This window comes from Panthera uncia (genome assembly GCF_023721935.1).
Source record: "Panthera uncia isolate 11264 chromosome C1 unlocalized genomic scaffold, Puncia_PCG_1.0 HiC_scaffold_3, whole genome shotgun sequence".
NCBI lineage: Eukaryota > Metazoa > Chordata > Mammalia > Carnivora > Felidae > Panthera > Panthera uncia.
Window position 1 is genome coordinate 6,905,924 of NW_026057584.1, and position 26,907 is coordinate 6,932,830.

The following is a 26,907-nucleotide window of genomic DNA, read 5'->3' on the forward strand; positions in this document are numbered from 1 at the left end:
GATGGGCCGGGCCTGGGCGGCTCTCGGGCCCGGCCGCGGGCCTCACGGGGCTGCCGCGGCGTGAGGGGCGCGCGCCCGGGCCGCCGCCGCCGCGGGCTCACCTTCTGACGGATCTGGCCCGACGTGGACACCTTGCGGATGAGTTTCTGCGGGGAGCCGGGCTCCGCCTCGGGTTCGCTGTCGGACGACTCCTCGGGCGGCGGCGGCGGAGGAGGTTGCGGCGGACCCGGCGGAGGGGCGCCCGCCGCCGCCGCCATGCTGCCGGGCCAGCGCGCGCACAGCGGGCGGGGGCGGGGCCGGGGGCGGGGTCTGGAGGGCGGGGCCTGTTCGGGCGGGGGCGGGGCCGAGACTGGGTGGTTTCCCCCGCCCCCCGCCGCGCCCCCTGCCGGTCACGCGCGCAGCCGCAGATGGAGTCGCGCTCCGGCCCCTCCGCCTCCACCCGCGGTGTCCCCTGGCCCCTGGTCTCAGCATCTGTTTATTTTCTGTCTAGGGCACGATTTGCGTCATTTTGTTCCTGTGGTCACTTTTTTTTAAATCTTCAGTCTTTTCGTTCAAGAATGTAAGTGATCTCCAGGAGGCCCGAGACTGTGTCTGTCTTGCCCTGCATTTTGTCGCCAGCGTCAGAAGCAGCGTCTGGCATTTAGTCGTTAGTTGCACCATAAACAATTCGGAGTGGAGGGATGCATGCATGAATGCAAGAAAGAAAGAAGAAAGTACTTGGACGGACTTCTGGGATGCCAGAAGAGGGGTACACAATTCCAGCTGGTAAGGGTTCCTGGAGAAAAGATGCCCAGGAGAAGGAAAAGGCTAGCAGGAGTTATCCCGGACAGGGGGGAATTGTGTTCTAAGAGGAAGGACCAGATTGTGCAAAGGCCTGGAGGCAAGAAAACAAGTGTCCAGGAAAAAAGGAAGTTGTAGCCTAAAGGGAGGAAAATAACACAAAGAGATGAGCCTGGGGGTGGGCAGGTCAGATAGAGCTTTGTAAACCCGATAAAGAGGTTAGTCCTGAGGGCAACGGGAAGCCCTTAAGGGATTTTAACCCTGGGTGGGGCTGGGTCACAAAGCTGGAGCCTGTGATCCAGGCTTTGAAGTAATCAGGGCAGGTGGCTGCCTGGGTCACTGGGAGGGGCTGCAGAGATAAAGTAGACACAGAAGTAGGTGGAGGCAGGAGGCAAAGGTGAGTAAGAGGCCCTGGGTGCTAACCAGGGCTGCCGGCTGGTAGATGCGGTAGGTGGAGCCCTTCCCTGGGGGGAGCAGGAGAATGCACTTGTTTTCGCTGCCCTTTGAGACGTACAGGTGTTTGAAAAGAGCTTGGTGCTACCTGAGAGGGGCAAGTCCTTAGGGGACTGCGTGACTGTCCCCTTGCTTTCAGAGGGCTGCTGCTAGAGACTCAGTGGCCTCTGGCCTGCCTGCTGGTCAGCATGCTCTGGCCCCTGCTCCTCTGGGTGATACTTTTCAGAAGCAAAACAAGTGAAACCCTCTCCCCCCCACCGGGGGACACAGAATAGCATCTAGCATGGGGAGGGACATGGCCAGGGGAATGGACGCAGAGCCAGGACAGAGCATGTCAGGGCCTAATGCAGGAACACTCTGGGACAGGCCCCGAGCCCCTGGCTGCACTGCCCAGTGCCATAGCCACTGGCCACATGTGGCTACTTCAATTTCAATTTCAGTTCATTATAATTAAATTTTCGGTTCCTCAGTCACACTAGCCACATTTCAGGTCCACGATAGCCGTGTGTGGCTTAGCAGCTACCACACAAGACAGCGCAAATGTACATTTCCATCCTCACCGTGAGTTCTGATGTGCACAAAGATAGCGATGGCCCTCGTGCGCTGCCCGCCCAGCACGCACCAGACACTTGAGCAGTGATTTTAGTCTTACACACCAGCCCCACAAAGCAAGCTCGCTGGGCTTGTTCTGGCGATGGAGACGGTGGCCTGGGGTTCAGATACGTCTTCCAAGGAGTGGAAAAGAGATGGGGTTTGGACATGGACCGTGTGTCTTCCAGGCTGGCTCTCCCACAAAGCTGGGCCCAAAGGAGCTCGTAGAAAGCAAGAGGGGAGAAGGGCCTGTTCTGGGCCGAACCGTGTCCCTCCCCCCCGCCCCCCCCGCCAGCGTCCCCCCAAGCGTTCCTAGGTTGAAGTCCTAACCCTCGGTACATCAGAATGTGACTGTGTTTGGAGATCGAGCCTTTAAAGAAATAATCAAGTTAAAACGAGGCCATTAGGATGGGCCTTAATCTAGTGTGACTGGTGTCCTTCTAAGAAGAAGAAATTTGGACACAGACAGGCTCAGAGGGAAGACCATGTGAAGACACACAGAGATGCCATCAACGAGCCGAGGAGAGAGGGAGGCCTCAGAAGAAACCGGCTCTGCCACACTTGACTTCAGGCTTCTGGCCTCCAGATCTGTGAGAAAAATATCTATTGAAGTCCCCCCAGTACTTTGTTATGACAGCCCAAGCAGACTAAGACCAATACAGGCACAGAGGAGAGGGTGTCCCGCATCCCCATGGAGGTTGGTCATTTTGTATCAATTAATTACAAATAGTGTGATCCGTAAGTGCAAAACCTAGGGGAACAAATGATTAATGCCGTCAAGGGTGTTGGAAGGCTCTCCGGAGGAGGGTTGACCCCAGCTGGGTTTGGACATTTGAGAAGAAAGGTAAGGGGGTGCAGGGACTCTCCCGGGGAAAACACAAGGCAGAAGACTCCCGGGCAAGTTGAGAGAATGACAAGGGGAGCCAGCCGTTGGTGAGGAGAAGAGGAGGCCAGGAGGGTGTGGACTGTGGCTGGCCTCGGAGCACCCTCTGTGCTGGCCAGGAGCAAGGACTCTGTCCCTCGGGCACCGGAGCCACTGAAGGGTGTTGAAAATCTATCTGGACAGAGAGTGATCCAGAGGAGGAAAGACTAGAAACAGAGAGGGCATTCAAAAGCGATTCGCCAATCCAGGCAATCTTGATTTGGAGCAGAATCAAGGCCGTGGTCACAGTGGTGGAGAGAGGAAGTGACACGCAGGAGACACGGCAGAGATGGAAAGGGAGCGGGTGCCCTAGTCGGGAGATTAGGGATGCCTCCCGGGGACACGGCTTTCAAGGAGGATGCTGTCCCCAGTGACCACAAGTAGACCTAGTGGAGGTGAAGATCAACTCGGTTTTGAACAAACGGAGCTTGAGGTGCCTGGGTGAGCTGTTGCCTACACCCGAGAGAAGCTCAGGGGACATGTGGGCTCCAGAATCCATCATCTTAGAGGTAGAAAGCCACAGACATGAACGTGAGTTGGGAGGTAGCAGCTGAGGCTGGATGGGAGTGTATCTACAATCATGAGAAAATACTACAGATTGTCTTAGCAAAGAGGAGCCTTTAGGAAGACAGAATGTCATGTGGGATCCTGGAACATGAAAGGGACATGAGGCAAAAGCTACAGACGTCTGAATAAAGAACGGGCTTGAGTTTAATAATAACATGTCAGTATGGGCTCATTAAGTGTGGTCAACGTGCCATCCTAGTGGAAGATGTTCGTAATAAGGGAGATGGGTGTGGGGGAATTCACTGTCCTATCTGTGCAAACCTTCTGTAAATCTAAACCTACAGGACTTGAAAATAAAAGGTGTATTTTTAAAAAAGAGCATTCGGCTCGTTAAGAATCGTACTATGTTCCTCAACCAGCAAAACATAACTCTGGCATATTTTTCTCTGATGAGTGAAGAAGGTTTTCTGTTCTCGGGTGACTGCAGAGCACAGTTCCCTCCGAGAGCCCCCCCTGAAGTGCTGTGCCTGTAAGAGCACACTCCCTCCGGTGCCTCTTTACGGCATGAGTCACGCTGTGAATCATCTCTAACAATGTGCAGCTCCCTGAGTTTACCCCACCTTAAGGGCATATCAAGGTGGCAGTAATAACACACTTCACATCCAACCTAATCTTTCTTGACCTGTCAACGTAGACGTGCACGCACCTCCTGTCAGGAAAACCCGCTCCATGTTAGAATAAATGATGCGGTTCAAAACATGGTAATTTTTTCTTTTTTCTTGGAGAGAGTGGGGCAGAGGGAGAGAGAGAGAGAGAGACAGAGAATCTTAAGCAGGCTCCATGCTGAGTGTGGAGCCCGACTCGGGGCTCAATCCCATGACCCTAGGATCATGACCTGAGCCAAAATCAAGAGTCAGATGCTCAACTGACTAAGCCACCCAGGCACCCAAATGAGAGAATAATCTGATTTTACCTTGAACTAGGGTTATGATTGACATTTGGAGCAGGACATCGCTTCTCTCTGTGGGACATATAATTTTCCTGGCCCCCAAGCATTGTGACAACCAAAAACCACCCCCATACATTTCTAAACAAGCCAACAGGGGCCCCCCCACCTACCCCAGCTCCCCAAGGATTAGTGAGGTAACCGGTACGGGCTGTGGCCTCGGACTAGGATGGGAGCACCGGGTAGAGTTACCGGGATAGGCAAACAGACTCTCTATTTAACTAGCTACACGCGTGATAAAATTGTAGCACACCAAACACGCTCACCTCACGAGGACAAGTAACACTGGGGAAATCTGAAGCCGATGGGTGGGGTGTACAGTGTCGAGGTCCTGGTCGTGATAGCACACACCATAGTTTTGCAAGACGTTACCCTTGCGGAAAATGCAGGATCTCTCTGTATTATTTCTTACAATTGTATGTGAATCTACAGTTCTGTCCATAACATGTCAATTAAAATAAAAAAAGAACTTACAGGCAGCCAGTGCTGAACCATAAGCGCTAATCTCCCCCTCTGGCTCTCCAAGGTCTCATATACTTACTCACTCAGCATCAGAATGTGAGCAAAGGTTGGGGTATAGACTCAGGGAAGCCAGAGTTCAACTCTCGACTCTGACCTCCCTGAACTGAAGTTTCCCCACCTAACGACTGGGTATGACGGGACCCCCTCACAAGCACAGCGGGAATGATGAGACATTCAGGTATTCAGTGCCTCGCGCAAGGCGGGCGCCCAGTAAGTAGCAGGGATTCTGCTTCTCCAGGCTTCTGCTTGCCGGTTGCAGAACTTTCTCCCAGGTTCCCAGCCCCCACTTTCCTCATGTGGCACGCTCAGTTCCTTGGTACCCTGTTTCTTCCAAATGCAGCTACCTGGAAAAAGCCCCGGGCCACACAGCCAACCTGCGCAGGCACATCCTCCCTCCCGACATGCCAGCAGACCCTCGAGTGCAGGCCCAGCCCAGGCAGGGTTCCCATCCCATTCGCAGCAGCCGGCTGCTCTCTTCCTGCTCCTACCCCCAACCCCCTCCCCAGGGTGGCCAGCTGCAGGCTGTATTCCTGCCAGCACCTGGAGGTCTCGGAGTTGGGCATTTGGGGACTAAAATAACCTGGAGGGCAAGAGCTGTTCTGACCTCTGGTGTGCAGGGACTGGCCTTCCAGCTCTGGTCTCCAGCTCTAACCCACACAGTTCCAAAGGTCAGGCCCACTAACGTCCACCCTGACTGAGGATGTCCCGGGATCAAGCGATGCAGGACCCAACAGGCTGGTCCTCTGGCTGGGCACCACGGGGCTGACCCTTGGGTGCCGGCTCGCCTAGGATCTCTAGTGGGAGCCGAGCACAGCTGGCCTGTGGGCTTGGGTGGAAACAGAAGAGGGGCTCGGATCCCCAGAGTGGCCTGCTGCCCTGATCCTTCCTGAGTATCCTGAGAGGGGGCGTAGGCTGGCATGGGAACGTGCTCTTCTCTTCGAATCGGAGAAACGCTAAGGAGAAATTGTGTCTGACCCCGCAAACCCACAGGCCAAAGGCCCAGTCTTCTGCCTATTATTATTATTACTATTCCTTCTCCAGAAATGAATCCTCATCCCTGTCAATATCAGAATGGCTCAAACTTGACACATAAGTCCACACCCCCCTTTGTGTATATGGGAGCCTCCAGCCTAAATCCCAGTCCCCAGGACACAAGCCAGCCTGGAATCCTGCTGAACAAGCCCAGATGTGGGAGCCTTCGTGTGCATGGAACCCAGGCTGCTGTGCAGCCCTCTGCCACTGCTTGTGGTCCTGGAGACCCCACCCCACGTGTCTACCCCACCCCTGTCCCCTCCATTCACCCTCCTACCTTCTGTGAGGGGTAGACCTGTGCAGAGCTCTGCAAACCTCTTTGTTCCTACTCCTTTGAAACATGGACCAGAGCCTACACACCCCCCAAAGCCCCTCCATGGCCCTAGCAGCCCCCCAAGCTGGCAGATACCACGGGCCAGGAAGGGGACTCTGAAGGACACCACCAGGCACCACCTACAGCACCCTGGCTCTCCTTTAGCCCCCCCTTCCTCCTTGACACAGAGCAGCCTGTCCCCCACCTAGTCTCAGGGAAGACACTCTGAGAAGTGCCCCCTTCCAGGACAAGCCATTCCTAGGGCTGGGTTCTGCCATCATCGGCCGCTGGGCATTGACCAACCTGACCAAAGCTGGGCCAGCCAGATTCTCCGTCCCAGGACCTACACACTGGAACCAGAGACCCCGAGGCTGAGGGTACCTGGTGCCGGGCCACCACTACGGGAGAATGGCTGCCCAGAGGGCAGCCCGGGGAGCTGCTGATTCCTGCCCACCTCAGATTCTTCCTTTAATTCCATTCTCTGAGCCCCTCCAAGGTCCTTCCAGTGCACTCCCTGTTTTCCCTTAAACCAGCCAAATCTGATTTCATTGCTTGCTTTCAAGAGAGACTTAACCAACAACCCAGAGCTCAAACAGGGACTTGGAGCAAAAGTTAAGCGAGTGATGAAGAGTGTTTTGGCCACATTTGTCCTCTGCTCTGTTCATCTCAGGAGGCTCTTGGGGGGAAGTGGAGCTAGGATTGGTCAGGTCATTAGAAACATTGCCTCCCCCCACCCCCACCCCCACCCCCGCCGCCTATATGTTTCCAGGGAAACTGTTTACCCCAGGCCCCCCGGAGAAAGCCCTGGACACACCAGGCTCCACCAGGTGAGCACACCACATCTGGGATGTCTTCCCACCTCGATGAGCCAGCGCTGAGCAGGTCGGGCTTCCTTTCTAGATCCCGCCCTCCCCCACCTGAGACATGGGGACTCTGATGGCTGCAGCTTGCATGTGGGTGATGTCACCTGGGCCCCTCAACAAGCCAGCCTGAATCAGAGCAGAACAAACTTTATTTCTGTGAGTAGACCCACGCTTCGGTATTTAGCATAACTAAAGGACTAACTGTGGAGCTCCGCTCATCAGGCTGTGAACTACCCCGTTTCCCCAGTGCCAAGGGCGACCTCTTCACTCATCCGCGGCCTCCCGGTCTTTCTTCCCTTCCTCAGTATCTCCCGAGTCTTTCAGATTTTGGCGAGCAAACTCCTCGAAAACCAAATTTTCATCCTGTAAACTACAATAAAGCAAAGAACGTTTCGATCATGGCATGCTCTTCGAAGCTTGCAATGAAATCCCAAGCAAAGCAAGATCTTTGTTCTTCCTTTTGCAACAGAGGAACTGATCAAGATTTTTCTAAATGATGGAGCAGGGCATCAAGCCATCCTCCTCACAGCTTTTCACATAAAATCTCTTAAACAAAAAAGAGACAATGAAGAAACCCACAAGGCAGACACACATACCCAGTATAACTGAGCACACACACATGCCATAGTGCTAGGGAGCAAAAAGAAAACCAGGGCCTGAGGTGGTGTTGAGAGCATGGGGTGTGTACAAAAAGAACCCCAAAGGGGTTTGGACCCAAGGAGGGAGTCACAGAACACAGGGACACTCAGAGCAATGGCTCACCTGTCCTTTGCCGTAGCTGTAAGCATGGAATAAAGGAGAGAGAAAGAAATCTATCAGAATAAATTCTGTCTGACAGTTGCACCTGAAAAATTTCTTCCTTATTTTGGTGACTTTATAGTCGGAGGGATAAGAAGCCCAGATACGCGCATTTCACAACAACCGCACGTAATCCCCAACTCTCTGTCTTTTCCAGCTCCCGGAGCCCTTCTCCCTGCACATTCGAACCACGGCCTCCTTTACAGAGTGTCTGCCCTCACCTCCTCCACCCTCACCTCTAGGATGCTTTCTCCCTTCCTGCCCTTTGGACTGCATCTAGAGCAGAGTCCCAGGTGCTGTAAGGACCCGCTCGCCAGGCCCGGCTCACACCTTCTCCTCCGGCTCGCAACGGGGGTGTCCTGGGACTGGATGTCTAACCAGCACCTCCCGTGGTTGGGGTATTTGGGGTACGCGCTCAAGCTTGGGAACCACGCCCGGGCCCCTCAGGGTCTGATTTCTCTGTGAACAGGTTAATCATGTTGTTGTTGTCATTGAGTTATGTTTTCAGGTACGTTTTGCAGCCCGTGATTGACTGCTACTCGTTTGAATGGTCCTTTGCTCTTTATTTGCTCCTTTCACTTTCTGCCCACTTAGTAAGGCGCTGTCGTAACCCTCAGTGGTGAATCAGCAAGAATTAAGTGAAGTGAACAACTCCAGAGGATTTTTCTGAGAGCCCAGGAGTGATGGAGAGTCACTGCTCTGGTCTCTCAAGCACTGGGAGGGAAGTGTCTATGTGGGCTGCTGACCACAGGAAACCAACAGAGAGGTCCCTGGGCAAGAACCATCCTGGGCCCCCACGGTGCTAGCATGATTATACTAACTGGGACCATCAGCCTTAAAGAGAATCAAATCAACCCCTGCCTTCCATGTGGATGCTCTTGACATGGAATAATAAAAACTTGGTAGCATTTCCGTAGTGTGTATTGGGTACAAATCACTTGGCCCCTGGTCCTGGCAAGGCTTCTTAGCTATAAGTTACACCTTTCCTGCTCAGTCTACCTGTCTAACTCAGAGCCAGGAACTAGACAGGTAAGATGTGTGCACTCCTGTGAATGAAACATCTGTGACTCAAATCAGAATCCGGACTGCAAAGTCAGAATTTTGAGGCCATGGCGTGATTTGTCCTTTCCCCCTGAAATCTCACAGCATAAAAGATCATTGTGTAGTCTTGATGTTGTGATATGTTCAAAGGGAGGGCCCCAATGACTGAAACACGAAAATGTCATACCCAAAAAAGGAAGAGCCCCATTTTCCCCCAAGTGAAGTTGAAAAGTCTGTTCACAGCTTTAGAAAACATTCTGGCATAAATGGTGACATCCCCTCAGGTCATAGTTTTAAAATATTCTTTTTAAATGTCCTTGGAAGGGACCAGAATGCATCTCAATCTCACAGAGTTAAAAAATAGTATCTGAATGATGCCAGCATATAGGAATAAGAAAAATGTGGCCAGACTACTCTTCCCCCAAAGCACATTGACTATTTGAATCCAAAACATTTGGAAAAAAATACCTTGAGACAAAGTATTTTTGAGACCAACCCAAAATGAGTACGGGGGTGGGGCTCATTCTAATGTCTAAATGCCATTTCATGATCAATATTTAAAAACCTAGAAAGTGTAAGAAAAATAAATCTTCCTTGTTTATACCACTTTTGTTTGTTTGTTTGTTTGTTTAGTAATTTCTACACCCAGCGTGGTGCGTGAACTCACATCCCCAAGATCATGAGTCGTACGCTCTACCGAATGAGCCAGCCAGGCGGCCCTGTTTATAACACTTTTACTTAAAATATTCTTTGTTGCTCTAACTAGGGAGCGTTCTCATTCACCCAAGTCTATTTTCCTTTCCTGCCAACTCAGCCACCTTAACGTTAACACAGTGGAGAATTTTCCCCCAGAATTTCTGAGCTCGCGCCTGTGTGCTGTTTGCTGCTCCGTTTACTTCCTTTAAAAGAGCCGTGTTGAGATCTAATTCCTATACCACACAATTGACCGACTTACATGCACACTCCAGTGGTTTTTAGTATATTCACAGAGTCGTACAACCCTGGCTTCGTTTTCTTCAGACAGCCATACAAGAGCCAACAGATTTGCAATTCAAAGGAGAGCCAAGGTGTCAGGAACTCGGCCTGACACTCTTTTCTAGTATTTTCAGTGCTCTCACGATAATCCTGTCAAAAATCACTGTCCAAAATACTCGTCAGGCATCTTAAATGCCTGTTAATGTTTTCCCATGAAATGCAAAAGTCTCAGCCTCTTAAATGCGTTTTTTGCCTACGTTTTCTTTCAATCTCAGTCAGGTTCTATTCCCACTTGAGCTTCTGCTTTTAAATCATTCCTGATCAGGGCGCCTGAGTGGCTCAGTTGGTTAAGCATCCGACTTCAGCTCATGATCTCATGGTTTGTGGGTTCAAGCCCTACATCGGGATCTGTGCTGACAGCTCAGAGCCTGAAACCTGCTTCAGATTCTGTGTCTGGCTCTCTCTCTGTCCCTTCCCTGCTCGTGCTCTGTCTCTGTCTCTCAACAATAAATAAATGTTAACAAAATAATAATAATAATAAAAATAAATCATTCCTGACCCAACCCAACAAGAGAGCCCATGTCCAAGAGGAGGGATGCCCTGTCCTCTGCGTTCTAACTGAAGGTAGACAGGCCATGGCTCATGGCTGAGGGGATAAATCCTCCCCTGTGGGCTGGCCCGGGGCACCTTGAGGATGGCAAACCATCACCTGTTGTACCTACGCCCAGAGACACCCAGAGACTCGATCAGGAATGACTACCAATGGATAAATAAGAAATCTGCAAACAGTAAACGGTTAGAGAAAACCACGACAACGTGTGACTGACCTGGGTCCTCGGGCCGGGGGTGCATGAGGCGGAAAGGCACCTCAGAGGCCACTTCACTAGAAAAAAAGAATGCAGATAGGTGAGAACACGTGCACTATTACAAATCACGTGGAGAAGAGCTGTGGCTGCAGAGATTCCCAGCTGGCAGAGGATTCAGCGTGATTCGAAACAAAACAAACCAGAAATCAGGAAGTGGTCAAGTAGGAATCTTAAATGTATTCCCTGGAATGTGGTCCAGAAAGTTCACTTAGGCCTGGCAGAGACAGCTAGGATTTGTAGGCTCCCCATCCCTCCTTCTAGTTTCAGTGACATGATGTCGTGGGGAGAGGAGAGGTGAAATCCTGGAGAAAGGATGGTTTTGGAAAAAATCTGGCAAAACCATACACGACTTTTTAAATGTTAACTCCACATTAACAGTCACATAGTCGCTTGCTAGAGAGAACAGAGATGAGTAGGGCCCTCCAAATTCCAGAAGCTGAAAGGCTTCGGGAAGACTTGGAATTTATACAAAAAGAAGGGAGGAAAGGAGTCAGGAAGGAGAACAGAAGGGAAATCTGGACCAAGGAAGAATGGAAAGGAAAGGGTGACAAAAAACGAGGGTCTCTCCTTGCTTCACCCAGGACCCACGGCCTCCCCCTGCCAGCTTCCATCAAAGCCCATCTGTTTATAAGGCCACTCTCGTCAGTCCCCAGTACAGGTGAGGTCTGGGAGGAAAGATGTACCCTGGGTCCCGTGCGAGGGATGGAGATGGTAAGGGTCTGAGGGAAGGACTATGTAAGGTCAGTGCCTGCCTCAAACATCCCTTACCCTGCCTCTGTGGACACGATTTATAAAAGGTAACTGTTACCATTCACAACACCCAGAAGGCGGAAACCACCCAAATGTCCACCCGCTGATGAACAGATGAACAAAACGTGGTCCACCCACACAGTGGAATATTGCTCAGCCACAAAACGAATGAAACACTGACACGGGCTACCTCACAGATGAACGGCGAAACCATGACACTCAGCGACAGGAGCCAGCCACAGAGGGACGAATACCGTCTGATTCCGTTTAGGAAATACCCAGAGTAGGCAAGTCCATAGAGGGAGGAAGATTGGGGGTGGCCAGGGACCAGGAAAAGGGGGAAATGGGAGAGCCCACTTAACAGGTCTGGGGTTTCCTTTTTGGGTGGTAAAAATATGAAGGAGACAGATAGTGGTAGCCATGGCACAACATTCTGAAGGTCCTCGATGCCACTGAATTGTACATTTTAAAATGGGTACAATGAGGGGCGCCTGGGGGGCTCGGTCGGTTAAGCATCCCACTTTGGCTCAGGTGGTGATCTTCCAGGCCGTGAGGTCAGGTCCCACATGGGGCTGTGATTCTGCTTGGGATTCTGGGTCTCTCCGCCTTTCTCTCTCTGCCCCTCCCCCCCTCAAAAATGAACATTAAAAAATAAATGCCTAAGTAAATAAATAAATAATAAAATAAAACCAAATGGTTAAAATGGTCAGCTTTTGTGTTACACACAGACACACAGACACAAAGGCAGTGGCCTGGAGCACGCCAGCTCTCTGAGTGTGTGTGTAGCTATGTGTCCCTGCCCAGGGGAGGCCCGGCTTGCAGTCTCGGGGGGAAATATCCCCAGCCTCACACCGACGAGGCAAGGTTCACATGATGCATCCTAAAGGCAAGTGGGCATCATTTCATAACACCTCTGAGCATAACTGCCAATAAACCGGATTTCACTGCTACTGTTTTGAACCTCAGATTTGGTCCCCTGCGATATCCTGGGAATCGGGCAGGGAAGGAAGGTGACGAGGCTTACCTAGAGGTCAGCTCTCCAAGAAGGCTAGAAAACACAAAAGCAAACAGGGCTGGTGACTGTCCCAATGGTAACGTGACCTTATTTCCCATTATTCAGCGGTGGACCTGTCCCAGGCACGCTCCTCACTCACAACCTACCCGTAGGTTAGGGATCCTGCGTCCCCGTAACAGGCAACTCAACTAATCCTCTCTACTTGTGTTTTCATCTCTTTCTCAGGCGGATTAGCGAAAAAGAGGAATCACTTGGGTCCAAGCCCTGATGTTCGAGAATAAACCACAAAGGTCATTGCGAAATACCTGTTATTCACTTATCTTGACTGCTAAAAGAAACTCTGTTGAATGCTTTAGATCCTCTCAGAGAAAATCAAAGAAAATGCTACACACTTTGAAAAACACTACACATATGGACACCGTAGTAACAAAATTTGTGAAATCAACCCATGCTCTATCTTGTTGTCCGAAGCAACGTTTGGGCAGCTCTTTATCGACTTAGATTTATGGAAAATATGCCCGGACTTGCCTTTGATGGCAAGCGAAAGGTGATGGCAAGGTGAAAGGCCAGAGCCTTTGGCAATAGATTTCGAAAGGAAAAGGAGAATTCAAAGTTTTTCCTTTTGATGAGATTTTTTAAATAGAAGTTCATCTCATTAAAAAAAGGGAGGGGGGAGGGTGCTGCCTGGGTGGCTCAGTAGGTCGAGCATCTGACTCTAGATTTCAGCTCAGGTCATGATCTCGTGGTTCGTGAGTTCGAGTCCTGAATAGGCTCCACACTGACAGTGTGGAGCCTGCTTGGGATTCTCTCTCTCTGTGTCTCTCTGCCCCTCCCTAGCTCTCTCTCTCTCTCTCTGTCTCTCAAAGTAAATAAAAAATGTTTAACGTGTATTTATTATTTTTGAGAGACAGAGAGAGAGAGAAAGAGTGCGAGCAGGGGGAAAGGCAGAGAGAGAGGGAGACACAGAATCCGAAGAAGACTCCAGGCTCTGAGCTGTCAGCACACAGCCCGATGAGGGCTCGAACTCATGAACCATGAGATCATGATCTGAGCTGAAGTCAGATGTGTAACTGACTGAACCACCCAGGTGCCCCCTCAAAGTAAATTAATTAAAAATAAATAAATAAAATTTAAATTTAAAAAAAAAAAAAAAGGAAAATCAGTTCTCCAGAAATCTGAGGTATCTGTGCTCTCATTATGAGAAGGAGACTCCCAAATCCTGTGATTACATGCTGGGGAGGAAGGAAAGGTGTTCCCATTATGGATGGTTGCCTCCTGAGATGCAGGCATGAAGATCTGCCCGGAGTGTGTCTGCAGTGGCCATTCCCTCCTGCAGGGCAACATAGTGCTAAACTTATTTCCCTTTTTTGCATATCAACTTCCACCGCGTGAGCATTCCACGCTCACTTTTGCCAAGCAGTACTAACAGGGCACGTCCTTCGTAGTTCGCTTTTCTACTTTTTTCCACGTGCTGTCATATCAGACAGAATTGACAGCCAGACGGGTAGGATCTGTCCAAACCTCTACTTGGTCAGCGATTGAATCTGCAAACCTTTCTTACTTTCTGGCCCCTAATCAATCATTCAAGGAAGGGTCAGTTCAGACCGGGAAAGGCCACGACAGCAGACAGCGTCGCATCTTGGACACTCACCCTGACACCGTGAGCTTCACCTTGATGTGGTAAGACACCAGGATGCCCAGGACAGTCCGGTCTATGCCCTCCTTCAGTCTGCTCAAACAGAAGGGAAAAGGGGAAGGATGTAGTGCAGCAGCAGAAAGCAAGAGCCGGATGGATGAACAAAGCCCTCACCTCCATACAAGCCTATTACAAGGGGGGCATCTTCTCAAGGAACCGGTGAACTCAATCAGCTGTCAAAGTCCTAGAACTTTCCTTACTCAGGGAAGGGGATTCCTTTCCTGCATTGTAGCCTGGCATTTTCCCCCTGGACGTTCAGAGGCCACAGTGTGCTTCCTGGTTCTCCCTGCTCTGTCTCCACTGATGCTCATCCACCGGCTTATCAGCCAGAAACCCCTGTTCTCCTCGGCTCCTCCCTCTGCCCCACCTGCCATCTACCGAGTCCCTCCTTGGGCCAACCAACGAGTCCCTCATTGACCTTTCCTGCCTATATTATCTCAGTAACTTACCTCCCACAGGCCAGGCTCCTTCCCTGAGCTCTCAGCCACCCTGCAGCCAGAGAGCTCTCCCAGGGTCAAGTCCTAGCATGGCCTGGGAGGCAGTCTGGGGGCTGGCCTTGCCTGCTTTTGCCACCTCAGGCCCTGCTATGCCTCAGCGTCTCCCATGTGCCCACCTTGCCAAACATAATGCCTTCCTCCTCTGCTCTCTAAGATCTCAAGTTGAAGTTGAGCCTCCTTTGTGAAGTCTTCCTGGACACCCACCAAGCAGCTTGGGTCTCTCTCCTTTGTGCTCTGGTCCTGTGTCCACAGCACCCAGCACCGTGTTGAAGCAATATCGAGTGAACGCGGTGCGTGGGGCCATCGCGTGTGCCCCAGAGACAGTGCCATCTAACTTTCCTCAATGGAAACTCATTCCAGGTTCTACTATCAGGTGCGGAGCTCCTGCTGTCTGATAGGCACCGTGCTGGGCATCAGCAACACAGATTATCGTCTCATTGGTCTGATGTGGGGACATTAAGTATTCCCGGATGCCCAGTCACAGGAGTTATGGTCTGAAAAACATCATGACATGCTAACTGGAACAGTGTGAATGACAATAGATAACGTGGCCAAGAAAGCTGAAGGCTTGAGGCAGAACGCAGGGGGAATGGTTGTGCTGACAGGTGTGAGAAGGGTCTGAGAGAGTGCAGGGCACGTTCTGGGCCCAAAGACCCCAGCCCAGGGATCCATCTCACGTGATGGGATGCACCTTGGACGTTGCTCCCAGAGCCGTGATGCCCCCTGAAGACTCCATCGGCTCATTAGTGCCTGGAGCTCCTTGCGGAGGGCAAATGCCTTTGTCTGGAACCGTGGATGTGGTCACTCAATAGAGAGAGGTTGCCACCAAAGGGGGCAAAAAGGGATACAAGCCTGAGACCCTACCCCGTTGCCAGGACTGACTCTCTGACTTGTACTGAATGGGGTCAAATAGCTGGGGAAGAGAATGTGCTTCGTCTCATGCCTGAGAATATCCTGCAGACTCTCTCCCCTGCCATTTTCCTTGAATGCGTTAGGCTGTCTGCTCCCCCCTAGTCTCTCTATCTCTGTCTCTGTGTCTGTCTCTCCCTGTCTCTGTCTGTCTGTCTATCTGTCTCTCTCTCTCTCTCTCTCTCTCTCTCTCTCACACACACACACACACACACACACACACACACACACACACACACAGATTGGTTAATCTGGGTTCTGCTGTGGTTGTCGCTTTCCAGAGCCCTGGAAGACAGCCCTGAAGGTGGGGGTAAGTAAAGGACTCAGGTTTAGGGGTGGACTTTGCTGTGTCATCAACTGACCAGGTGACCTTAGTCAAGCTGCTCCCTTCTGGCTGAACTTCAATTTCCTTATTCAAAAAATGAGTATAAACTCACCTTCCACACAAAAGTGTGGACGACTTACATGTTTGTGAAATAGCCCGTGAACCCTAAAACATTTTCACAAAGGCGGCGTGCCATTGCTGATGTGGTGATCACACACCCTGGAATAAGTTGACCTAGCGTCAGTCTCCTAGACCTTCACCAAAGCGCCTGAGAATCCAACATACCAACTCGGCAAAGTACCCTCAGAAAATCCTTTGACTCCTGTGATGCTGCTTTCTGCCAAATGTCTGGTGACCCCACTGTTGTCTCAGAGAACATGTGCTACTGAGCTATGGGGTCATGGAGGTCAAACAGGCGATCCTCTGCCCGATGGCATCACCTTGGAGGTGGCCTGCTGGGGCCATGGAGGGAGCCCCAGCGCGCCACACGGGGGACGGCAGCCAGTGGGCCTTGAGCCTCGGCCGTGGCTCTGCCCAAACACTCAGGGCTCCCCAACAGACATGCTCTGGGAGTGGAAGCCTCCAAAGATGGCCAGAAGTGGCAGTGGAGAGTTGACCTTGAAGCTTCACTCTTGGTTTTGCTAGATCCGCTGGCTGAATGCAGCCAGCGGTTCTTTGAGTTGGGGTCAGCAGATCAGTGAACTTCATTTAAATTTAATTGACATCTGTAGCTACCAGCACTTCCTGTTCTTTACCTTTCCTGGTAGAAATGAATAAATGACATTTCCGTCATTCGTGCGGCCAACTGCATTACGAAGTTTATTATATGCGAAGGGCGCCACACTAGCGAGTGATACTTTTAGAAGGGAACGGCTGACATTTCTGGAACACTCACTGCATCCCAAGCACCACACTGTCCATGGATTGTCTCCCATAATCATCCTAAACCTCTCCAGGAGGAAAGGCAGCACCCCCCACCGCAAAGACAGGAAAACTGAGGTTCTCAGCTCGCGTAATCTGCCCAGGGTGGCCCAGACTGGACGCAGTGGAGCTGGACAGCCATCATGCCACACGTGGGCCTGTGAGACCACGGGGTGAGATGAGGAGGGAGGCAGACGGGCACCACCCCTGCACTGAGTCCCAGGGGCCCGTCTCCTGAGCTACAAGGACTCACATGGTGCTGGATGCCAGGTTCGTGTCCTCGTGCTTGATCTTCCCATCCAGGGCGATCCCCCTTCTCTCACGGTTGCTGGCCAGCAAGGGCAACAGTGTCAGTCTCGTGGTCAGAGTGCTATTTGGTAGCACTTTCTCTCTGCAGGAAGAAAGACAGGATATTTGGCCAACTGTTCTTATGGTCATGAAGCAACCATCGGATCCAAGTTCCCTGCAACCCACAGGGAAGACGGTTCAGGTATCTGAGCACTTGCTTTACAACAAGCATTATGGCAGCTCAAAATGGGCTAGCAGTTGGGGCGCCTGGGTGGCTCAGTCGGCTAAGCGTCCGACTTCGGCTCAGGTCGTGATCTCGTGGTCCCTGAGTTCGAGCCCACGTCAGGCTCTGTGCTGACAGCTCAGAGCCTGGAGCCTGCTTCGGATTCTGTGTCTCCCTCTCACTGCCCCTTCCCTGCTTGTGCTCTGTCTCTCTCTCTCTCAAAAATAAATAAACATTAAAAAAAAAAAAAAAGGCCGCCAGCAACATTAGGACATTCCTTCCTCATCCTGTTCTGAGTCACTGAATTTCTGGAGTATTTTGTGGGGTTAAATGAGACTGACTAGCACAAGGTTCAGGGACCACACCAGGAGGTGTGGCACGTGTCCAGGGGAATGGATCGCTGAGGAGGGCGCGGTGCGGCCCTCTGTGAGCCCCGCAGACTGGACTGGTTTGGATTCAAGGCACACGTGCTCTGTCTCTCCCAGAGCTTCCCTGTCACTGGCCGGGTGGTAAGTTTCTCAGCATCTGACAGACACAGGGAGCCCATGACAAACCGTGGGTCTGCAGGTCGGGGATGGAGCTGGGGACACAGCAGCAAGGGGTCTGGAGCATCCCTGGCTCATGGAGCGAGAATGTGGAACTGAGGCTGCAGGACTGGCTCTGCCATTCACCCGCATGGCGCACACCAGGCCTATGCCCAAGAGCGGTCACGCGGCCGCAGGGCCCGGCCAGCCCGCAGCCTGTGTCAGTGCTCCTGGCACACCCTCCATCCTTGTACCCAGCCAGGAGAAGGCAGAGAGGGGCCCCGAAAACACATCCCAGGAGTCGGCCCCCAGGGTCCTGGGTGCCCCAGGGTTCAGGGATGGTGACTCAGGCTCTACAGCCTTCTGAGTGGCTTCTAGTCAGAGACCCGTGGGCACCATCCGGCCCAGGTTTTTCAGTCTCCCTGCCTCCCACCCTTGGTGGGGGGGAGGGGGGGGCCTAGAATGATGGCCAGTTTCCTGGGAATCATTTGCTCCAAAATGCACCGAATTGCTGAGAAGAAGACCAGATAATGGGCTCTCTGAGAGAAAAACTCGGCCAGGGGCCATTTTCTCCTCTTATCATTGAGCATGTGCCAAAGGTGAGCCCGGGGGACTCCAGGACGCGAGGATGTACGAGGACGCACCTGCAAAGGAGAACAGGCCCCACCAGCCCAGCACCAAGGGAGCAGCTGGCGATTTACAGCTTTTTCCTCCTCCCTCCCCTCTGGATCTATATTTAAACCTGAGGCCAGATCTGCTTTGAGTAATAGTTTATTCCAAAGTTGTCTTTTAAACTTGACGTCATGTTCTCTTGCTGAATCAGTCTGTCTTTCCTCACCAGTCCCCTTCCTGTAACTCTGGTAATATTTTTTGCATACAACGGTGCTTAGACACACCAGCAAGACAAAGAGGAACAGACCCGCCCAAGCGACACGCTCTGGGGGAGGCGTCACCCCAGTGGCCTGTGTGGGAATGAAAAGCGGGGAGCAAAACCGGGCAGGTCTCTCGCTCCAGCATGAAGACCCCATCACAGGATTCTCATCTGTTTCTGATTCTAATGAAGGGAGAGAAATGATTCACGATGCCGGGCTCAGAACTGATCTATCATTGGAACCGGCTGTCACTGGTACCACATTTTCAAATTGAGCTGAAGATCAAAACACAGAGAACCCTCGCTTGAGCTGAGAGATCATTTGCTTATCTGCTCTGGGGGCAGAAATAGGATCCAAATTCCTACCAACGTATTCCAAGGATCAACAGAAAGTCCCACCTCTTCCCACTTGGACATTTGGATCTTTATTCCTCTCCTTTCCATCATCCCTTGTGAGCGAGACCTCGCAGAACTCTTGTGAGTGAGAATGGAACTTTCTTTGCAGCCCTTGAAGTGAGACAAAAGGAAGGAAGCGAAGCATCCTACTTCCCTCTTCAGCGTGAATGAAAGGGGAACTTGACAAAGAAGCCTGAGCTGTCCAGGAAGTAGAAACCCAACAAGCGACTCACTGTGTTTCCTCCTCGGCAACCGGCTTGGTGTAATAATCACTCGAGTAGAGAACCACGTTGGCCACTTGTTCCACTGCAAAGGAGGGACAGGGGTGGTGATTCGACGTGGGGTCCTCCGCACATGTGCATGGAGCCTGTGGGGGACACGGTTGGTTTCCCTCTCCAGTGGCTCTTGGACTGTACTTCTCAGGCTCGGCTTTAAGGCTGAGGTTTCTGGGTTCTGTGCTCAGGACACTTCTGTTCACCAATCACCTGCTCTGTGGCAGCTCCCAGCCATGGGCCAGCCTCCTTCAAATGGCACCTCTTGGGAGACCCCTCTCTGCAGAGCCCACAGCATACCCCTGGGTATCCTTCCAAGTGTTCTGGAACTCACCAATTGCTCTGTCTCCAAACCCACCTTTTTCCAACACTATCTTATTTAATGAGCGCCTCCTTCTAGTTGTTCAAGCTAGAAACCACCTGCCGGCAGCATAAGACTGACAGGAAGGTAGGCTCCGGAGCCAGACTACTTGGGCTCAAATCCCAGCTTAGCCATGAGCCGCAGGGTGAGTTACTTAGCTCGTCTAAGCCTCAATTTCCCCATCAGCAAAATGGGGGAGATAATTGTATCTAACTTACATGGTTGTTGTGATGATCAAAAAGATAATTTTTAATCTCTGTTAAAACCAAATTTGAGGATTAAAAGAAACAATTTGCGTGAAGCACTAAGCACAGTACCCAGCATATAAAAAGCTACTAAAGGGGACCCCCGGTGGCTCAGTTGGTTAAGCGTCTGGCTCTTGATTTGGGCTCAGGTCATGATCTCAGTTTGTGAGACTGAGCCCTGCATCGGGCTCTTCGCTGACAGCGGACAGCCTGCTTGGGATTCTGTCTCTCCCTCTCTCTCTCTCTGCCACTGTCCTGCTCTCTCTCTCAAAATAAAAAAAATTAAAAAAAAAAACACATGAAAAAAATTTTTTAAAGCTACTAACATCTTGCTTCAGAAAATTCAACCTTCTTTCAAAAATTAATGGCTTCGATGTTAGAATCCATAAAACTTTGAGAAACAATTTAAAATCAAAGTATCAAGTGATATGGGGCTGCCTGAGTGGCTCAGTCTGTTAAGCATCCAACTCGATTTCGGCTCACGTCATGATCTCACTGTTCATGAGTTCGAGGTCCGTGTCAGGCTCTGTACTGTTAGCGCAGAGCTTGCTTGGGATTCTCTCTCTCCCCCCCCACCTGTGCCCTCCCCCCACTCACACATGCTCTCTTTCTCTCTCAAAATAAATAAATAAACTTCAAAAATAAAAAATAAATTAAAAAAACAAAACAAAAAATAAAGGATCAAATGATACTTTCTCAATCCTGCTGCTTTGTGGAACACTATGTTGGATACTACACACAAAAGATGCTAAATAACTCCAGGTCCCACAAAGACTAAATGCAGACAAAATAACCAACATAAAACAAAGCTGTGAGCATTCATATTCGTATTGGGAAAACTCTATAATTCCTTAGTATGCATTCATCAAAACTCCTGAACCTCCTTACTGATGATGGACACACAAACACAGAGGAAAGTGGTGTATGTATGACACGAGCGATCAACCATTCTGATTTTCCTGGAACTCGCCCCATTTAGCATTGAAAATCCACACTCTGCGTCTAACTTAGTCACTGGGGGTTTGAGTTAGCAGTGAGCTTACAGGTCACCCTCCCTGGCCATTCTGCTGTGTCTTTTTTACGTAGCCCCTGTAAGACCATGACATCAGACCATCCCCTGCACTTTGATGCCCTCTGAGCTGAAGAGGTGTGTAGAACAGCAGGCAGGAGGCGCCCTGCTGGTAGCATGAGGCCAGGCGTGGTCATCACCTCGTGGTGTTGCAACAGCAGCAGAGACGGTAGGGCTTTGCTGTTCACGAAGCACATCCAGTGTGACCAGTCCCTGCAGCCTCATGAAATCCAGGCAGGTAGACCAGGAATCAGGGCCGTGGATGTCAGCTGGGATTCAGAGAGGACTCACACGGCTTGAGACCACAAATCAGGCCTCTGGCTGTCAGTCTAGTGCTTTGCCCACTGCGCTGTGCGGTATCTACCAACAAAAATTCCTTCTGATCCGAGAGAGAAAACTCCATGCCTTCCCCGGAGATCTGGCAAGGGGCTCCTCCAGGAAGGCATGGCATGGAAAAATGGAAGATGGCCTGTCAGGGACATTGTTTCAAGACAAAAGACAGCCCTAAAGCAGACACAAGGTTTCAGGAGGTGATGCTGAAGGTCTCGCCTCCAGCAAGTCCCTGCTGTCCGTGACAATAGATAAACAGGCAGTTCCAAAAACCCAGGAAGTCCTTATCCAACCAGAGGAGAGACCTTTGGGAAATAGGACCAGACTGAGAAGTTCTAGAAGACACTACCCTCTCGTTTTGAGAAGAGGGTCCTACCTAATGCTTTAATCTTCTTCACGGTCTTGTCGGTGTTGTTGGTCACAGTAATGGTCACAGTAATGGATTCCCCATGGAAATAGATCTGTAAAAGTCAGCAGGCAAGTCAGAAAAAAGGAACAGAGGGTGGTGGTATCTTTAATCTCATGGCTTTTTCTAGGTTTATCTCAACCCTTTAACTAGTGTAAAAGTGACTGAGCTCCCACACTTTCAAGGAAGATAAAGTGACAGCAACATGTTTCCTTTGGTGATAGTCCAGAACACAGCCTGCCTTGCGTGTGGCATAAACTGAGGAAGACTATGGTGACCAACGTGGAGGGGAGCGAGGGTATTCCCGCCTGGAACACCCAGTGCAGAGGGTCTGAGGGTCACGGCAGAGGTGGCCGTGGGGGTCCTGAGCGGAATTATAAGGCCATTTTGGGGCAGGATGAGTGCAGTGACTGGGAATCACTGGGAGCCCAGTAGCCAAACTCCCGTCCGCAATGCTCCCCACATGATCTAGGCCCAGGTGGGCACACCTGGACATACATGCGCACACATGGGAATGCGCGTGCACACACAACGCACACACACACACACACACACCACGCAGTATGTTGAGCTTTTGCCCATGTGTGTGCCCAGCTCTTGGCAACCAGAGGACCAGAGACGGCCTTGGCTGGTGCTTCTTTGCCCTTTTCCACTGTGACATACTTGAGTGATGACATTCACGTGATTCAGCCACCCCTTCCTCATGATGTTGAAACTTAAATTTCCCAGGGGAAGTAAACCATTTGCAAAGCTGCACCCACTGGTGCTACACTGGTAAATGAGGCCCGTGGGGGCAGAGGGGGCGAAAAAGAGTCTGGGGCAGGGGGATGTGGAGACCACCACCCCTTTCCCGAGTTGGTCAGGACTGGCGGTATAGGGGAATGTGGCCAGCAGGACGCTATTCTAAGGGTCACCTCCACGAGCTCCAAATTATGAAAAATGCCAACTGCTCACAAATGCTGGTGCTTTAACTGTGCCTAGAAACAAGATCGCGTGCCACACACTCACAGCAGACGGGGGCCCGGGGCCTGTCCCCCAGGCCTGCTCCCACACGGGACACACCTCTTTGTCACCTGCTCACCTCTTTGTCAAGGGAGACCGCGAGGTGCAAGGGCTTGTCGGACATGAAGAACTGCCAGGCGGCCTCTGCTTGGGGCTGGGGGCCCATCTTCAGGGGCGCGTGCTGTACTTTGCGGATCAGTAAACGCACGGAGCTCCTGCGGATGAAGATTCGGGCTCAGGTCATGATTTCACAGGTTGTGAGTTCAAGCCCCGCGTCAGGCTCTCGGCTGACAGAGCTCTCCCTCTCTCTCTGCCCCTCTCCCACTCTCGCTTATGTGCGCTCTCTTTCTCAAAATAAATAAACTTAAAAAGAAAGGAAGGAAGAAGGAACGGAGGGAGGGAGGGAGGGGGAATCTGGAGTCTTTCAGAGGCTTATGTGAACCCCTGAGGTTGCTAACTCCTCTCCATCACCCCTCAAATGATCAGCCACTGACCCGCCCCTTGCGTAGACAGTCTTTCCTGACTGCCTGGCCACGCAGCCCTGTGGGGAGAGCTCCTGTTCACGGAGCCAAAGCAAGGGGTGGTTTTCTACCCTAGTTCCTTGCCCCCCGTCCCCAGCACCACCCCTCCTCCCACAGCTACACTCTTACTTCCTGGGCACTTTGTCCTCCTCGTCCTCTGTGCTGTCTCTGGCGAATGCTTTGACCTCAAAGTCGACCCCACAGCACTGCAGGGGGCAAGAGAAGAGACAAGGCCTGAGTCAGCACCTCCCTTCCTGGGGGCTGGGGTCACACTGCCCACGGGATGTTATGTGCCACCTTCTCTTTCTATCTTCGCCATGTCGTTTTTGGGGCTGCCCCAGTGAGGAGAGATTCACCGTGTAAGGAAATAATGACATCAGCACGAGAAGCACACCGTGGTCCCCAAGCCCCCAAGGTGATCATGTATGGTGTCCACCCCCCCCATTTAGTTGTCCCTCTAGATGTGACCCTGCATGTGTGTCACACTACCTACAGTGGGGGCCAGACTCAGGTGCTCACGGAGCAACAGAAGGCCCTCGACGGCCCATGCCGCCACCAACGCCCGGCCCAGGGTGGGGGAGGGGGGCAGGGAGGGGCACGGTCAATGGCCAGGCTGGACCGGGGGGTCTGGTGCTGGCGGCTCTTCCAACTTGTGCTGAGAAGCTGGAAATGGAATTTGGAGCAAAGTCTGCTAACGTTGAAATGAACTACCTAACGGTATGTTGCGTGGGTAAAGCAAAAGCGTCCCCCCACACCTTCCACCCCCAGCCGCATGGGCCCCCCCCGCCAGCCTGCTCGTCTCTGCACATTATCACTCGTGGGGGGCATGGGGGCCGCACCGCCCTCACCCACTGCCCGGAGGGAGAAAGGGCACGAGGCCAGCTGCGTTGATGGTGGCATACCAGCCACAGCCTCATTGGCTCTGCAGCTGTGGAATCGTGGCGAGTCTGAAATCTAGGTCGCAAACACACCGGCACCACTACCCACCATCACGCCGGCACTGCTTAGTGGCATGACCGAGCCCTCTCCGTCCCTCCTCGCTCTGCCTGCACCCACTTCGTTAAAGATGCTGCCTATACAAGCCAAGCCCTCACTCTGGTCCACCCTGGACACATGCTGTTCCTTCTACCCGAACGCTTCAAGCCTGTCTCCCTCTTTTTTATATTTGACAAACTCCTTGGTGTTCTTGCCGTTCCAGCTCCAGGGTCTCCCCAGCTCTAGGGCCCCGAGGCCCTCGGCCGTGCAGCCGCTCCCCTCCCGGGCCTCCATGGGCCCAGCTCATGCCCACAGCCCTGCTGCTGGGATGGAGTAGAGGGAGCACTTGGGTTGGCACAGGATCCCCCACTCTGATTTAGTGACCTCGTCTTCCTCCATCTTGGCCACCCACATCTGGGTTTTCCTGGACCAGTGGCTTTCAAATGTTTCAGGCCACCCCCACGGTAAGAAGCAAAGTTTGTAATGTGGCCCAGTAAACAGACATGCGTGTGTGAAATGGCTCGGGAAGTAACACTGAGGTTTGTGCAGATTCCCCATTTTATCCTACTTCATTCTATTCGATTTTTCTCAAATGTTCCTTCTGGTTCACTGCACCGATTTCACAAACCACCAGTGGGGCAAGATCCCCACATCGGAAATCCCTGCCCAGATTGTGGCGTCTGTCACCGTGCCCCTCTGTACTCCGGGATCAGCCTCGCCACTCTGGTCTTCACTTCACTCCTGTCTAGCCCTCTCGCTCGTGACACCTCCGATTTCAGGGCCTGTAATCCCTGGGTCCTGGCACCTTTCACTCTCGCCTCCTGTCCTCACCACCCTCCTTCAAGGCTTAGAGCCTCTGCCCACCACTTAGAGCTCCCTGGCCACTCCTCCTTATACACACTCAGCCCCTTTGCTTCTCTCTTCCTTTGGAGCTCATGCTTGACCCATCCAGCCCCTTGCAGTGCAGTGGCCAGATTCATTAGAATGTCTCTCTACTTCTGTATCTATTTGAAATTTTCCACAATATATGGCTATTTTTAAAAGTCTTTTGAGGGGCACCTGGGTGGCTCAGTGGGTGAAGCGTCCGACTCTCGATTTCGGCCCTGGTCACGATCTCACCATTCATAGGATGGAGCCCCACGTTGGGCTCTGTGCTGGTAGCAGTGTAGCCTGCTTGGGACTGTCTCTTCCCCACTCTCTCTCTGTCCCTCCCCTCTCATATAAATACAAAAAAAAATATATATATATATATATATATATATATATATATATAAAGTCTTTTGAAGGAATGAATCCATGGCATTTCTTTTTGAACTAACCTTCCCCGTATCTTGTGGAGCAGGCTGCAGCATCACTGAACAGGGCAAGTAGTCAGGAAACTGTGGGAAGAAACAAATCATTTTGTTCAGAGGGGGTTCTTCCACGTGTAATATGCACTCAATGTACAAAAACTGGAAGACGATGACGAGCAAGCAAAAACCACAAAAACAAACAAACAGAAACACCGTGGTCACCCGGAATAACATCACAGACACAAACTTGCAAGCGTCCTATGGGCACCCTTGCCCACAAACACGTATGCAGATGTGTGCTCTACAGAAATGAGGCCAATGATGCACACGTCCTGTCCTCTGCTTTGCTCACATCGCCACCCTAGCCCTACTCAGAATGCGTTATGACCGTTTTTCTATGTGCGAGCTCTGCACCACTGTTTCTGGGGCTTTGTTAACACCACATTTAATTTCGCCGGCCCCCTTCACAGGCTGGCCCTTCATGAAATGGTGCTTTGCTTTTTTTTTTTGCCATGATAAACAATGCTACAATAAACCTCCTTCTTCATCTACCTTAGCACAATTTTCTCTAATTAAGTCCAGAGGCTATGCTGCTAGAAAGGGAACCATCAGGTCAAAATCACATTTTAAAGGTTCTTGATACATGCTGGCTTGTTATCTCTGAAAAGTTATGGCAATTCAGGGACGACCGAGTGGCTCAGTCGGTTGAGTGTCTGACTTCGGCTCAGGTCATGATCTTGCGGTTCATAAGTTCAAGCCCCACGTCGGGCTCTGTGCTGACCGCTCGGAGCCTGGAGCCCGCTTCAGATTCAGTGTCTCCCTCTCTCTCTGCCCCTCCCCTGCTCGTGCTCTGTCTCTCTGTCTCTGTCTCTGTTTCCGTCTCTGTCTCAAAAATAAACAAACAAACAAACATTAAAAAAAAAAAAGTTACGTCACTTCAAACTCCCAGTACAAGATCATGAGGACATGCACGACCACAAAACTTTTTTTTTTTAAGTGATTAAAAAAAAAAAAGGTTGTGGTAAAATGCATAATGTAAAACTTAAACATTTTAAGTGTATAGTTTATTGGCATGAAGTTCATCCAACCTTGTTCTGCAATAATCCCCACCATCCGTCTCCAGAACATTCCTCTTGTCCCAAACTGAAACCCTGTACCCGGTCAACACTGATTCCTTCCCCCTCCCCCCGCCCCATTCCCTGGCACCTGCCATTCTATGTTCTGTCTCTATTAATCTGACTGCTCCAGGCCTTTCCTGTCGGTGGAATCATACAGTCTGTCCTTTTGTGTCTGGCTTCTTTCACTTAGTCTGATGTTTTCAAGGTTCGTTCGCGTTGCAGCATGTGTCAG

The 26,907-nt window shown here is 51.4% G+C and overlaps 2 protein-coding genes across 6 annotated transcripts in view; both read right to left on the reverse strand.

Annotated features, from left to right (window-relative positions):
* DGKD (diacylglycerol kinase delta) overlaps window positions 1-292 on the reverse strand; it is a 111,843-nt gene extending 111,551 nt beyond the window's left edge. Inside the window, exon 1 of one of the 3 annotated variants that reach the window (XM_049614652.1) lies at window positions 102-291. In XM_049614652.1, the coding sequence (XP_049470609.1) occupies window positions 102-257 (156 nt within the window). In that variant the 5' untranslated portion in view covers window positions 258-291. Of the gene's footprint in view, window positions 1-101 lie in introns of all 3 variants that reach the window. The other 2 variants (XM_049614651.1, XM_049614654.1) reach the window with 2 other exon arrangements.
* A 6,640-nt stretch (window positions 293-6,932) lies between these two features.
* Window positions 6,933-26,907, reverse strand: part of ATG16L1 (autophagy related 16 like 1) — a 76,994-nt gene continuing 57,019 nt past the window's right edge. Inside the window, exons 6-16 of one of the 3 annotated variants that reach the window (XM_049614657.1) lie at window positions 25,585-25,644; window positions 23,420-23,496; window positions 22,849-22,984; window positions 21,738-21,822; window positions 19,318-19,390; window positions 17,036-17,173; window positions 14,086-14,163; window positions 12,444-12,467; window positions 10,631-10,686; window positions 7,752-7,767; window positions 6,933-7,359 (exon numbers count right to left, since the gene is read on the reverse strand). In XM_049614657.1, coding sequence (XP_049470614.1) covers window positions 7,254-7,359; window positions 7,752-7,767; window positions 10,631-10,686; window positions 12,444-12,467; window positions 14,086-14,163; window positions 17,036-17,173; window positions 19,318-19,390; window positions 21,738-21,822; window positions 22,849-22,984; window positions 23,420-23,496; window positions 25,585-25,644 — 849 coding nt within the window. In that variant the 3' untranslated portion in view covers window positions 6,933-7,253. The remainder of the gene's footprint in view (window positions 7,360-7,751; window positions 7,768-10,630; window positions 10,687-12,443; window positions 12,468-14,085; window positions 14,164-17,035; window positions 17,174-19,317; window positions 19,391-21,737; window positions 21,823-22,848; window positions 22,985-23,419; window positions 23,497-25,584; window positions 25,645-26,907) is intronic. The other 2 variants (XM_049614658.1, XM_049614659.1) reach the window with 2 other exon arrangements.